The sequence below is a fragment of the Puma concolor genome, chromosome C2 (assembly GCF_028749965.1).
Source record: "Puma concolor isolate L17-30 chromosome C2, mPumCon1.1.hap2, whole genome shotgun sequence".
In the NCBI taxonomy this organism is placed as follows: domain Eukaryota; kingdom Metazoa; phylum Chordata; class Mammalia; order Carnivora; family Felidae; genus Puma; species Puma concolor.
The window spans coordinates 159,998,706-160,014,182 of record NC_141675.1 but is presented as its reverse complement, the minus strand read 5'-3'; the positions used below and the strand labels follow the sequence as shown (position 1 = coordinate 160,014,182).

Genomic DNA, 15,477 nt, shown 5'->3' with positions numbered 1-15,477 from the left:
TGTCAGCATTTTATTCCTTTTTATGGCTGAATAATACTCTATTAAAATGTACAGTTGATCCTTGACCAACATAGGGAGTTAGGGGTGCCAACCCCCTGTGCAGTCAAAAACCGAGTATAACTGGGGCGCCTGGGTGGCTCAGTCAGTTAAGCGTCCAACTTCAGCTCAGGTCATGATCCTGGCTCATGGGTTCAAGCCCTGTGTCGGGCTCTGTCTTGACAGCTCAGAGCATGGAACCTTCTTCACATTCTGTCCCTGTCTCTCTCTTTGCCCCTCCCCTGCTTGCGCACTCTCTCTCTCAAATATAAACAAATATTAAATTAAAAGATCAAGTATAACTTTTGACTCCCCAAAATCCTAACTGTTTACAATTTGTGGATTGGAAGCCTTACTGATAATATCAATAGTCAACATATGTTGTGTATGTTAAGGTATTAAATACTGCATTCTCACGATAAAGTAAGCTAGAGAAAAGAAACGGTTATTCAGATCATCAGGGAAAAAACAAGGAAGAGAAAGTATACTTACAGTATTCTGTGTGTAAGTGGTCCTGTGCAGTTCAAACCTGTGTTGTTCAAGAGTCAACTTTACAAACATACGTAACGTGTATATACACCACATTTTGTTCATTTATTGATGGACCCTTGGGATTATTTCTACCTTTTGATTATGCTACCTTCTGAATAATGCTGTTATGAACATTGGTGTACAAATAACTGATTCCCTGATTGCAGTTCTTATGGGTATAAGCCTAGGAGTGGAATTACTAGATCATATCTATTTTTAACTTTTTAAACAACTGCCAAACTATTTTCTGCAGCAGTTGCACCATTTTATATTCTCACCAGCAGTGCACAGGGATTCCATTTTCTCTACCTTCTTGCCAACACATAGTATCTTTTAAAAAAAAAATGTTTTTATAGTAACTATCATAATGGGTATGAAGTGGTATCTCATTGTAGTTTTGATTTGCAGTTCCCTAGTAACTAATGATGTCGAGCATGTTTTTGTGTGCCTATTGGTCTTTTGTGTATCTTATTTGGAGAAATCTATATTTAAGTCCTTTGGCCATTTTTGAATTGTTTTTTTGTTGTTGAGTTTGTAGGAGTTCTTTTATGTTCTGGATTTTAATCCCTTTTCAGATATATGATTTGCACATATTTTTTCCCAGTCTGTTTGGGGATGTCTTTTCTGTGCCTTTTCACTCTCTTGATAGTGTCCTTCAATCTACACAAGTCTTAAATTTTATAGAGTCCATTTGTTTTGTTTTGTTTTATGTAGTCCATTTTATCTAATTTTTCTTTTGTTGCCTGTGCTTTTGGTGTCATGTTCAAGAAATTGCGAAACCCAACATTATTATTTCCCTGTGTTTTCTTCTAAGACCTTTATAGTTTTAGCTCTTAAGTGTAGGTCTTCAATCCATGTTTCGTTTTCGTATATGGTGTAAGATAAAGATTCAACATCATTCTTTTGTATATGAGTACTTAGTTTTATCAGCACCAGCTGTTGAAACAACCGTCTTTTCCTCTTTGAATGGTCTTGGCACCCTTGTTGAAAATCAATTGGCCATATACGTGAGGGTTTCTTCCTGGATTCTCTAGTCTGTTCCGTTGATCCATATGTCTGTTTTAGTACCGCATTGTTTTGATTACTGTAGTTTTGTAGTGAGTTGTAGTAAGCTTTGAAATCACAAAGCATGAGTCCTTCAAATTTGTTTCTCTTTTTCAAGACAGTTTCACTATTTGGGGTCCCTTGAAATTCCATATGAATTTTAGGATGAATTTTTCCCAAATCTCTTTGGGATTTTGATAGTGATGCATTGAATCTGTTGATTGCTTTGGGTAGTGTTGACATCTTAACATTAAGTCTTCCAGTCTAGGGGCACCTTGTTTGCTCAGTTGATAAAGCAGGTGACTCTTGACCTTGCGGTTGTGAATTCAGTCTCCATGTTGGGCATAGAAGATTACTATTATATATTTTTTTAAGGTTTCTAAAAAATGTTGACTCTATTTATTTAATGTTTATTTTTGAGAGAGTGCAAGCTGGGGAGGGGCAGAGAGATGGGACAGAGGATATGAAGGGGGGCTTTGTACTGACAGCAGCAAGCCCGATGAGGGGTTCAAACTCATGAACTGTGAGATCATGACCTGAGCTGAAGTTGGGCACTTAACTGCCTGAGCCACCCAGGTGCCCCACAGATTATTTTTAAAGGTTTTTTTTCTTTTCTTTCTTTTTTCTTTCTTTCGTTCTTTCTTTTTTCTTCCTTCCTTCCTTCCTTCCTTCCTTCCTTCCTTCCTTCCTTCCTTCCAGAGAGAGGGAGGGAGAGAACATGCACGTGCATGTGTATGTGTGGAGGAGCAAAGAGAGAGGGAGAGAGAATCCCAAGCAGGCCCCACCTTGTCAGTGTGGAGCCTGACGTGGGGCTCAGTCTCATGAACCATGAGATCATGACCTGAGTTGAAATCAAGACTCAGACACCTAACCGACTGAATCACTCAGGTGTCCCAGATGATTGTTTTTTTTAAAAAGTCTTCCAGTTTATTCACATGGGCTTTCTGTTTGTTCAGGTCATCTTTAATTTCAGCAGTGTTTTGTGTTTTTCATTGTACATGTCTTTAATTTCCTTGATTAAATTTATTCCTAATTGCTGTATTTTTCACTGCTATTGTAAATCAGATTGTTTTAATTTTATTTTTAGAACGCTCATTGCTAGTGATAGAAATAAATACCATTGAATTTTTGATCCTTATATTCCAGTTTTGCTAAACTTGTTTATTAGTTCTGATAGGTTTTGAGTGGATTTCTTAGGATTTTCTGTGTATAAGATCATGTCCTCAATGAAAAAAGTTTTCTTTCTAGTTTAGATGTTTTTTATTTTTCTATAATCTCCAATATGGTATTGAATAGAATCAGCAAATAGGACATCCTTGTTTTGTTCCTGGTCTTAGAGGAAAAACTTTGTCTTTCATATCTGAATCTGATGCTAGCTGTGAGTGTTTCCTATATAGACTATATCATGTGCAGGAAGTCCCTTTCTATTTCTATTTTTTTTTTAGTGTTTTCATCATGAAACTGGTGCTGAATTTTGTCAGATGCTCTTTCTGCATCAATGGAGATGATCACGTGGGTTTTCCCCCCTTCAGTTCATTAATGTGTTTGTATTACATTGTTTTTCATTTGTTGAACTATTCCTTGCATTCCAGGAGTAAATCCCACTAGGTTATTTTGTATAATCTTTTAAATATATTGGTGAATTTTGGTTTGCTGTTTTGTTGAGGATTTTTTTTTCTGTCAGTATGCATAAGGGATATTGGTGTATGGTTATTTATTTATTTTTGAGAGAACGTGAGTGTGAGCGAGGGGCAGAGAAAGGGAGAGAGAGAATCCCACAAGCTGCAGAGAGAGAGGAAGACAGAGTTCAGAGTTTGGAATGGGGCTCGAGCTCACCTGATGCAGGGGTCAAACTCAAGAACTGTGAGATCACGACCTGAGCTGAAGTCAGATGCTTAACTGACTGAGCCACCCAGGCACCCCTGGTGTGTGGTTGTCTTTTTTAAAAATTTTTCTAACATTTATTCATCTTTGAGAGACAGAGACAAAGCGTGAGACAGAGAGGCTTAACCAACTGAGCAATGCAGGCACCCAGGTGTGTGATTTTCTTATAGTGTCTTTGTCTGGTTTTGGTTTCAGATAGAGTAATGCTGGCCTCAAGTGTTAAAAAGTGTTTCTTCCTCTTTAGGTTTTTGGAAGAGTTTGAGAAGGGCTGTTCTTCTTTTAAGTGTTTGATAGAATTAATGGTGAAGCCATCTGGTTCTGGACTTTCCTTTTTTGGGAGGGGTTTTTGGTTTTTATTTTTGTTTTTTTTAATTTTTTAATTTATTTTTGAGACAGAGAGAGACAAAACATGAACGGGGGAGGGTCAGAGAGAAAGGGAGACAGAATCTGAAGCAGGCTGCAGGCTCTGAGCTGTCAGCACAGAGCCTGACATGGGGCTTGACCTCACAGACCGTGAGATCATGACCTGAGCCGAAGTTGGATGCTTAACCGACTGAGCCACCCAGGTGCCCCTTGGGAGGGGTTTTTGAAGACTGAATCAATCTCTTTACAAGTTATGGGTCTATTCAGATTTTCTTTTTTTTTAATGTTTATTTTTGAGAGAGAGCGTGTGCGTGCACATGAGCGGGGCGGGGGGGGGGGGCAGGAAGAGATGGGCAGAGGATCCAAAGTGGGTTCCAGGCTGACAGCAGAAGAGGCTAACTCAGGGCTCGAACTTACAAACTGTGAGATTATGACCTGAACCAAAGTCAGATGGCTTAACCAACTGAGCTACCTGGGCACCCCATTCAGATTTTCTGTTTTTACATGAGTCAGTTTTGATTGTGTGTTTCTAACCAAATGCTTAATTTTTATGCTAAAAGCTAAATATATATTTTTTCCTTGCTAATATTAGAAGTTATGTGGCTTCCTTGGCTTTTATTTATTTAGAATCATACCCACTTTTCTCTGCATAGTGTTTCCAATGCTGCTATGGAGGAGCTGTTAACAGCTGCAACCACAGGCATTTTGAGGCACATTGCAGCTGAGGAAGTGTCTAAGGAAAGGGAGCGAAAGGAGGAGGAGAGGCGGCAGGCTGAAGAGGAAAGGTGAGTGTGTCGTGTTCCTGCAGTGCGCCTGAGGTCGGGGTGTGTGGACAAAGGACAGAATTCACCCTGGCCTGGGATGCTCTTACTGTTGTCCATTGCACTAGCATGAAACCCATGGCTCACCCAGCATCCTCATGCAGTGCAGCTCAGGGAGTGGGTGGGGGTCCTGAGGCCACACCCACCTTGTGAGCAGCAGCCCTCCGTGTAGCTGGAGTTGGGGGTGAGGGTGGTGGTCAGGGGAGCTGGGGTGTGTGTGACTGTGTGTCATGTCTGGTGGGATTAGAGGAGTGGGCCTGCCAGCTTATTAGGAGGCACAACTCAAATCCCGACCCATGAGGTCACAGAGTGTACTGACACTTTTTATTCTTAAACATTACTCTTGTGCTTTTTTTTTTTCTCTTACCCTTAGGTTGAAACAAGAGAGAGAACTGGTGTTAACTCAGCTGAGCCATGGCCTGGCTACAGAGCTGACAGAACTTGTGGTGACAGAATGCGTGAGGGAAACTTGTTCCCAGGAGTTGAAGTAAATGAAGTTGTGGTTTGAGGGTGTGGGCTGGTGGGACAAAATGGGGTTTTTGAAGTGCTGTGGCCAGGCTGGTGAAGTTCAGGCTAGCTGTGTTTCACTTGGACAGGGGGGTAGCATATCTTTTGGATAGCCAAACAGTAAAATGCCATCCATGTACTTGGTATGTGTTGCCTACAGAGAGGGCCTCACTTACATACACTCTCATCCTCATTGTGGACCCTGCGCTGGGTGTGGGCAAGTGTCTGTTAGCAAAATAATTCATTGGTAGTCTTGTACACCAAGTCATTTACCATTAATTTTCTCAAGTAGGAGGTCCCTTCCCTTGTTTCAGATGTTAAAAGATCATTTTGAGCCATCTCACTTAAGAACTTTACTAACTTTTTAAAAATTGAGGTGTAATTAACATGCAGTGTTATATTAGTTTCAGGTGTACAACATGTTGATTTGAAAGTTTTATAAATTATTCGGTGTTCACCATGATAAGTGTATTCATCACTTGTCATGATGCAACGTAATTACAATATTATTTACTATATTGTCTCTTTTATTTTTTTATTTTTTATTTGTAGCTATCTTCTCCCATCATTGGGTTGCCTTTTTATTTTGCTGATGGTTTCCTTCACTGTGCTAAATCTTTTTACTTTGGTATAATCTCAGTAGTTGATTTTTCTTTTGTTTCCTTTGCCTGAGGAGACCTACCCATAAATATGTTGCTAAGGCTGATGTCCCAAGAGATTGCTGCCTATGTTTTCTTTTAGGAGTGTTAAGGTTTTAGGTCTCAGATCTCAGATTGAGGTCTTTAATCCATTTTGAGTTCATATTTCTGTGTGTAGTGTGAGAAAGTAGTCCAGTTTCATTCCTATGCATGTAGCTGTCCAGTTTTCCCTACACCATTTGTTGAAAAGATTGTCTTTTCCCCATTGTATATTCTTGCTTCCTTTGTTTATAGACAATTGACCATGTAGGTAGGGGCCCTCTATCCTGTTCCATTAGTCTGTGTGTCTCTTTTTGTGCCAGTACCATACTATTTTGATCACTATAGTTTTGTAGATTATGAAATCTAAGAGTGTGATACTTTCAACTTCGTTATTCTTTCTCAAGTTTGGTTTGACTATTTGAGGTCTTTTTGGTTCCATAAAGATTTTAGGATTATTTGTTTTCGTTCTGTGAAGAATGCTATTGGTGTTTTGATAGAGATTATATTGAATTTGTACGTTGCTTTGGGTATTATGGACACTTTATTAATATTAACTCTTTCAACCCATGAGCATGGAATACCTTTCCATTTGTGTCCTCTTCAGTTTCTTTAATCAGCGTTTTATAGTACAGGTCTTTTACCTCATTGGTTAAATTTATCCTTGCTATTTTATTCTTTTTGGTGCAACTGTAAATGGTATTGTTTTCTTAATTTCTCCTTCTACTTCATCATTAGTGTATAGAAATGCAACAAATTTCTGTGTATTAATTTTGTATCCTACAACTTAATTGAATTCATTTATCAGTTCTTATAGTTTTTTGGTGGAGTCTTTAGGGTTTTCTGTATGTAGTATCACATCATCTGCAAATAGTGACAGTTTTACTTTTTTAACAATTTGGATGTTTTTATTTCTTTTTCTTATTTTATTGCTATGGCTGGGACTTCCAATACTATGTTGAATACAAGTGGTGAGAGTGGGCATCCTTGACTTGTTATTGATCTTAGAGGAAAAGCTCTCAAGTTTTTCACCGTTGAATATGATGTTAGCTGTGAGTTTTTCATATATGGCTTTTATTATGTTGAGGCTTTTATGATGTTTATTATTTCATTTTGTTGAGGGTTTTTTATTATGAATGGGTGTTGCATTTTGTCAGACCCTTTTTCTGCATCTGTTGAGATGATCATATGGTTTTTATCCTTTCTTGTGGTGTGTCATATTGATCGATTTGTGAATATTGACCAACATTTGCATCTCTGGAATAAATCCCACTTGACTGTGGTGAATAATGTTTTAATGTATTGTTGTATTCAGTCTGCTATTTTGTTGAGGATTTTCGCATCTGTGTTCATTAGAGAGATTGGTCTGTAATTTTCTGTTTTTGTAGTATCTTTGTTTTGGTATTAGAATAGTGCTGGTTTTGTAGAATAAATTTGGGTGTTTTGCTTCCTCTTCTCCTTTTTTGGAATATTTTGAGAACAGTAGGTATTAACTCTTATTTAAATATTTGGTAGAATTTACTTGTGAAGCCATTTGGTCGTAGACTGTTGTTTGTTGGCAGTTTTTTGATTACTGATTCCATTTCATTACTAGTAACCTTTTGAAATTTTCTGTTTCTTCCTATTTCAGTTTTAGAAGATTGTGTGTTTCTAGGAATTTATCTATTTCTTCTAGGCTGTCCAGGTTGTTGGCATATAATTTTTCATAATATTTTCTTATAATCCTTTGTATTTTTGTGGTGTCAGTTGTTATTTCTTCTCCTTCACTTCTTATTTTATTTATTGGAATCCTCTCTTTTTTTGGATGAGTCTGGCTAAAGGTTTATCAGTTTTGTCTATCTTTTCAAAGAACCAGCTCTTGGTTTTAGTAAACTTTTCTATGACTGTCTACTGTCAGTTTCATTTATTTTTGCTCTAATCTTTACTACTTCTTTCCTTCTATAAGCTTTGAATTTTGTTTGTTCTTTTTTCCCTAGCTCCTTTAGGTGTAAGGTTAGGTTGTTTGAGATTTTTCTTGTTTCTTGAGCCTGAATCACTATAAACTTCCCTCTTGGAACAGTTGCATCCCAGAGATTTTGAACTGTTGTGTTTTCATTTTCATTTGTCTCCATATATATATGTATATATATTTTTTTCTTTTTTGATTTCTTGGTGGACCCATTCATTTTTTTTTTTTTTCCAATGTTTGTTTATTTTTGGGCAGAGAGAGACAGAGCATGAACGGGGGAGGGGCAGAGAGAGAGGGAGACACAGAATCGGAAACAGGCTCCAGGCTCTGAGCCATCAGCCCAGAGCCTGATGCGGGGCTCGAACTCCCGGACCGCGAGATCGTGACCTGGCTGAAGTCGGACGCTTAACCGACTGCGCCACCCAGGCGCCCCCATTCATTTTTTAGTAGCATGTTGTTTAGCCCCCATGTATTTGTGTTCTTTCCAGATTTTTTTGTTGTAGTTGATTTATAGTTTTGTACTGTTGTGTTTGAAAGAGATGCTTGATGTGATTTCAGTCTTCTTAAATTTATTGAGACATGTTCTGTGGCCTAACATGTGATCTGTCCTGGAGAACATTCCACGTACACTTAAAGAATGTATTCTGCTGTTTTTGGATGAAATGTTCCATATATAACTGTTAGGCCCAGCTGGTGTAATATGTTGTTCAAAGAGATGGATTCCTTGTTGATTTTCTGTCTGGATGATCTATCCATGAAGTAAATATGGTGTTAAAGTCCTCTGTCATTACTGTATGTATTACTGTCGGTTTTTCTTTTTTGTCTATTAACATTTGCTTTATGTATTTAGGTGCTTCCATGTTGGGTGCATAGATACTTATAATTGTTATGTTCTTCTGTTGGGATTGTTTCCTTTATCATTATGTCTCTTGTGTGTGTTTTGTCTCTTGCTATGATTTTTGTTTTAAAGTTTACTTTGTCTAAGTATTGTTATCTTGGCTTTTTTTCCCCTTCATTTGCATGGTATATGTTTTTTCACCCCTTCACTTTCAGTCTACATGTCTTTAGGTCAGATGTGAGTCTCTTGTAGGCAGCATTTAGATGGGTCTTTTTTTTTTTTTTTTTTTTTTTTTTTTAATGTGTATTTATTTTTTGAGAGAGACTGTGACAGCGTGAGTGGGGGAGGGGCAGAGAGAGACACACAGGATACTAAGCAGGCTCCAGGCTCTGAGCTGTCAACACAGAGCCTGGGGCAGGGCTCACACTCATGGACCACAAGATCATGACCTGAGCTGAAGTCATGACCTGAGCTGAAGTTGGGTGCTTAACTGACTGAGCCACCCAGGTGCCCCTATGTATCTTATTTTTTTAATCCATTCAGTTACCCTGTATGTTTTGATTGGAGCATTTACATTTAAAGTAATTATTGATACATATATACTTATGGCCATTTTGTTAACAGCTTTCTGTTTTTTTCTGTAGTTTTTCTCTGTTCCTTTCTTTTGCTCTCTTCACTTGTGGTTTGATGGCTTTTTTTACTACTATGCTTGGATTCCTTTCTCTTTATTTTTTGTGTGTCTAGTATAGGTTTTTGATTTGTGGTTACCATGAGGCTTATATACTATAACATCTTATATGTTTAGTAGTTTATATTAAGTTGATGGTTGCCTAAGAACTTTATTAGTTTCACTGTCAAGCTTCAGGGAAGAAAGAAGTTCAGTGTGCAGGGAAATCTGTCTTTGTGCTTAAACCACCCTGAGGTAGCCCTGAAAGTGATGGACTGTACTGTGGCAGAGCACAGATTCCATTGCAGATGGAGGACACAGCGAGGAGGCAGAGCGTTTTGTTTAATGTTTCTTTGCATCTTTAATAATTGGGAGTCTATTTCCCTGTTTAAGCACGAAACCTCATAAGTGATGGATCAATGTCTGTTCTTAATCCCAGGAAGGAGTGTTAGGAGATATGTAAGAGCTGGGACTTGATATATTTTTCCACAGTCCCAGGAGATCTGGGCTTCAGCTCAGCACCAGGACTGTCTCCACCTGCCATAGAGGACTATTGAAAACATGTCTTGCTTGTTTAAGCTTCTTTGATTTTGTGACTAAATATATCTGGTAAAATTGTTCGTGCTCCCTTGGTTGACAGAATTTTGTCATAAAAATCTCATTTAGATGCTGGTTTATCTTGAGGGCCACTGCCATTTGAAACATGGGCTGCCAATCTTGGCTGCCGGCTCTTGGGACACTTTTAATTGCAAACATCAGATAGTGCTGATGAGAAGGTGTTGTAGTTATTTTAATGGTCACTTGAAAATTAGAATTTGTAACTAATTTATTAAGACAGAAGTTTATTTATTGACTGTTTACAAGGGCCTGATTGGACCTATAATCTAGTAGCCTATACCACTTTTGTCTTTTCCTCTGTCTTAACAGGTCTGTGCATTAAATAAAATGAAAATCTTTTTTTTTTTTTTTTTAATATTTATTTACTTATTTTTGAGAGAGAGAGAGAGAGCAAGCGTAAGCAGGGGAGGAACAGAGAGAGAGGGAGACACAGAATCTAAAGCAGGCTCCAGGCTCTGAGCTGTCAGCACAGAACCTGATGCAGGTCTCATGAACCGTGAGATCATGACCTGAGCTGAAGTCAGACGCTTAACTGACTGAGCCACCCAGGCGCCCCAAAGTAAAATGAAAATCTTAAAGCTTCTCTTGTGGCAGCGGCACAATTGCATTTCAGTAGTAAGGATGTGGAATCTTGCCACTTTAGGGCAAACTCTCAATGTATGTGGGCCCTGGGTACCGTGTCTCCCATCTTGATTATCCTCTTCTATAGGAATGCAGTGGAGACAGACCAGAGAGTCCGCATGGCCCGTTGCTGTGAGGATGTCTGTGCTCACCTGGTGGACTTGTTTCTTGGGGAGGAAATTTTCCAGACTGCAAAGGAGACCCTCCAGGAACTGCAGTGCTTCTGCAAGTATCTCCAGCGGTGAGTCCTGTGTCCTTACAGATGAAATGGATGCATGTGGAGAGAGCCTTTTACAGAGATGATACTTTCAGATATAGTCAATTATACATACCCACGAATATGTTCCTTCCTAAAGGGTAAACGCTAAGGGATAAATAAGGAATTAGATTGGGGGCTGTTTTGTATTTTGACAAGTATTCATAGGTTGCTCTCTGTCGTTTACCTAATGCTTTTGATGCAGGGAGATGGCTCTGAATAAGCCAAATTCTAGCTGTAGGCACCCACATGGATGAATTTCTAAAACTTATATAAGTGAAAAAAAGCAGTTTTTAGGGAAATCTGTACAACATACAAGCAGGGTATATTCAAACTAAATACATTGTTTTAAATTTATGTGATGGTACAACCCTAAAGAAGAGAAGGAAAATTAACGATCATAAACTTAGTGCAGCGGTTACCTTTGGGAGTGAGAGCGTGCATAATTGAGCAGGGCCCAGTGCTGGTCATGGCCACTGCTTCTTAATTGGATGGAAGTATGTGACTATTTTATCATGGATCTTTATGTATTAAAATTTTTTTTTTCAAGTTTATTTTGAAAGAGAGTGCGTGAACAGGGGAGGGGCAGAGAGAGAGGGAGAGAGAATCCCAAGCAGACTCTGGGCCGTCAGCACAGAGCTTGATGTGGGGCTCGATCACATGAACTGTGAGATCATGACCTGAGCTGAGATCAAGAGTTGGATGCTTAGCTGACTGAGCCAATTAGGTGACCCTGTCGTTAATCTTTAAACTTGGGCTTGTACTGTGTATGTTGTATCATGTGTCATTTTGTAACAGCACTTAAAGTAGTTTCAATATAAGGGAATATAGGGAGAAGTGAGTCTCTGTACCACAGAAGTCTCCATACCCATCTTCCTCCTCAGAAGCAGCAGCTGCTGAGTACGCATCCAGAAGCCTTCTGCCCTTTTTTGTGGTTGTTAGCACAGACGGCAGCATCTGTGCTAACCTGTCTTTACTCCACTCGAGGGAAAGCGGAGGCCTCACCACAGCAGCACATTGGACTCTTCCCAGGGTTGTCAGTGCAACCAGAAAGGACCCATCTAGTTCTCCGGTGGTGGACTTTCACATGGCTTCTCTTTTTAGCTATGGCAGAGTGCTGTGGTGGTCGTCCTTGTACAGACATCTCGTACAGGTGCACACATATCTGGAGAGAAGTTCCCATGAGTGGTGTTGGCTGGGTCAGAGTGTGTATCTTGTATCCATATCCATATCGCCAAGTTAGCTTCTAGAGATCATTGAGCTTCAGTGCTTCAGTTCACTACTTTTGTTGTTTACCACCACTCATCTGCTCTTGTGCATTTCCCATGCCTGAGTGTTAATTTTAATTGTTTCATTTCTTAGCTTGAGGACTATTGCTGAAAAAAACTGAAATGTATTGCCAGAAAACGTGCTTCCCTACGTTATAGCATTGGACTGTGGTTTTGCATTGGTCCTCGTAGTAACCTTGAAAATACCCAATGATGATACGTTGTTGTGCCCTCCAGGTGGAGGGAAGCCGTCGCAGCCCGGAAAAAACTGAGGCGCCAGATGCGGGCTTTCCCTGCAGCGCCTTGCTGTGTGGACATGAACAACCGCCTGAAGGCATTGGCACCCAGTGCAGAGTGCCCCATTGCTGAGGAGAATCTGGCCAAGGGCCTCCTGGATCTGGGCCATGCAGGGAAACTGGGCATCTCCTGCACCAGGTCAGCACTTAGCCTGCCATGACCGCCTAGTGTTCCCCAGCCCCATCCGGCTTTACGGAGAGCGTGGATTAACGTGTGTGTTTGGAGGGAAGGTGGAGAGAATCAGAGAACGTGAAAATAGATGCAGGATTATATTCTTGAAGGTCGTCTCTTCCTCTAGTTCCGGATGTATGACTTGTGCTACATGCTTTGATTTCACACTCCTTTTCCACTTAAAACACTCAGGGCCTGGTAATTGAATTTTACTTAGAATCACATCTTTGTCTTCTGGTCTTTCTGGATAGATCTATCAATTTTCACTGGTGGAGTTTCTTCTGTCCCCATGACTGTTCTTGAGGGCAGGATTTTTGTCTGTTTACTACTCATCTCCCATGGGCTTGATATTTGTGGAATGAACAAATTCTCCGACTGATCTGTTTATCAGAAAAAGTTTTCTTGGTCTCCTAACCATTCTCTATCAGGAGACACTATTAACCAGTTACTTTCCACTCAGAACATCAGTAAATATTCACCAAATTCCTTTCATGGGTACTGAGGTGGCCTCATGAAGGCACAGTGTCTTCCTTTCTTTGTAGGTTACGGTGGCTCAGGAACAAGACAGTGCACCAGATGAAGGTTCAGCACTTTCACAAGCAACTGCTGAGGTCTGTCATCCCCCTGCCATGTGTGCTTCTCCTGCCTGGGACTTGTGCACTGGCTTACCCTCTGTGCTCTGTTCCTTCCAGTGATGCAGCATGGACACCCCTGGACCTGCCATCCCTCGTGGCCAAGTACCTCCCTGGAAGGTGGGAGCGTGTGTTTTGGAAGCTGGTGCTGGTGTTGCCTGATGGAGAAGAGCAGTCCCCAGGGAGTCCTGGCAGGTCAGGAAGGGTTTCCCTCCCTGGGCTTTGAGGTTGAGAAAGCGGCTTCAGGAGGTGGAGTTTTACAGGAGGCTGGGAGGGACTCTGGCCCTTGTCGCACAGAGGAGTCCAAGCATGAATCTTGTGCCAACAGAGAGTGGGCAAAGCAGTAGAGTTTACTGAGAGAAGGCATAAAGCTCTCAAGAGTGAGAGGGGTCCCGTCCCAACTGTTTTGCCACCAAGGATTTGTGTCCCTGACTTTTTATTGGGACCTTATCTGAAAGTTTGTGAGACTCCACTCCTGACACTGGCCCAGGCAGGTCTGGAATACGTTTATCCTTTTTTTTTCCAAAATCCCACCGCTGCTTCAGCCTCCCACTTGTAGCTGCAGCCTGCCTCTCTGAGGGTCCCTGATCTAGCACTGCCTAATATTAGCCCTTTCCCTACTCAGAATGACTTCTCTTGAGAGCATGAGGTGTGAGGGACTTGCGTAGTCTGTTTTGTTTGTGATTTGAAGTTGACACTTTAGAATATTAAAATTTTTATCCTGTAAATTTGACAATAGTCTGTATCCAAAAACATTTAAGAGTTGATCCTTTTTTTTAAATTAAGTGATTTTTTAATTTACATCCAAGTTAGTTAGCATATAGTGTAACAGTGATCTCAAGGAGTAGATTCCAGTGATTCATCCCCTATGTATAACACCCAGTGCTCATCCCAACAAGTGTCTTCCTTAATGTCCCTTACCCATTTAACCCATCCCCACTCCCACCCCCCTCTTTTTTTTTTTTTAATGTTTATTTATTTATTTTGAGAGAGAGAAAGTGAGTATAAACAGGGTAGGGGCAGAAGGAGAGAGAGAGAGAGAGAGAGAGAGAGAGAGAGAGAGACAGACAGAGAATCCCAAGCAGACTCTAAGCTGCCAGCACAGAGCCTGATGAGGAGCTCGAACCCATGAACTGTGAGATCATGACCTGAGCTGAAATCAAGAGTCGGATGCTTAAATGACTAAGCCATCCAGGTGCCCCAGGAGTTGATCCTCTTTTAAAGTTGTGGTGAGGTGTATTGATTAGAGCCCACATCATTTTAGACTCTTGGGGAAGACAGTTTGTAGTGTGTTTGCTATAGTTGCGTTTTTTTTTTTTTTTTTTTAACGCTTACTTATTTTTAAGACAGAGACAGAGCATGAACAGGGGAGGGGCAGAGAGAGAGGGAGACATAGAATCTGAAACAGGCTCCAGGCTCTGAGCTGTCAGCACAGAGCCTGACGCGGGGCTCGAACTCACGGACCGCGAGATCATGACCTGAGCCGAAGTCGGCCGCTTAACCGACTGAGCCACCCAGGCGCCCCTCATTTTTTTTTTTTTTTTTAAAGGAAAAAAACCTTCTGGCATATTTTAACAGATTTCTAAGAAATTGACGTAGCATTACATGTATTTCCTACAACCAAACTGCTTCCAGAAATCATGTTTAAAGCAATTACAGAACATGTTTTCTTTTTTAGCAGCTTTATTGACATGAATTCACATATCATAAATTTCACCCATTTAAAGTTTTCATTTCATTGGTTTTTAGTATATTCACAGAGTTGTGCAACTATCTCCACCATCTAATTTCCAAAACAGTTTTTACCTACAGAGAAATCCCATATCCATTACCAGTTACTCATCATTCCTCCCTGTCTTCAGCTCCCGGAAACCACTAATCTGTGTCCTGCCTTCTATTTATTTTCCTATTCTAGACGTTTTGTATAAATGGAGTTTTACAATGTGTAGGCTTATGACTAGCACTTTTCACTCAGCCATCATGTTTTCTGGGTTTATTCATGTTATAGCAGACAGTACTTTTTTTGTGTGTGGCTGAATAGTATTCCATCGTATGAACAAAACACATATTATTTGTTCAGTTGATAGTATTTGGGTTGTTTCCATTCTTTGGTTATTACGAGTAACGCTATGAAACATCCATGTATAACAGTGTGTGTGGACAGATGCTTGCAGTTCTGTTATATACCTAGACGTGGAATTGCTACGTTGTGAGGTAACTTTATGTTAAGTCTTTGAGGAATTGCCAAACTTTTCCACAGTGGCTGCACCATTTACATTCCTGTTAGCATTGTTTGAG

At 40.2% G+C, this 15,477-nt stretch overlaps 1 protein-coding gene across 4 annotated transcripts in view; it reads left to right on the top strand.

The window, feature by feature from the left end:
- MCM3AP (minichromosome maintenance complex component 3 associated protein) overlaps positions 1–15,477 on the top strand; it is a 55,946-nt gene that overhangs the window by 23,398 nt on the left and 17,071 nt on the right. For all 4 annotated transcript variants that reach the window (XM_086676217.1, XM_025913453.2, XM_086676216.1 and 1 more), the window contains exons 15-20: positions 4,512–4,643; positions 5,053–5,166; positions 10,644–10,796; positions 12,317–12,514; positions 13,090–13,158; positions 13,240–13,374. In XM_086676217.1, coding sequence (XP_086532343.1) covers positions 4,512–4,643; positions 5,053–5,166; positions 10,644–10,796; positions 12,317–12,514; positions 13,090–13,158; positions 13,240–13,374 — 801 coding nt within the window. The remainder of the gene's footprint in view (positions 1–4,511; positions 4,644–5,052; positions 5,167–10,643; positions 10,797–12,316; positions 12,515–13,089; positions 13,159–13,239; positions 13,375–15,477) is intronic.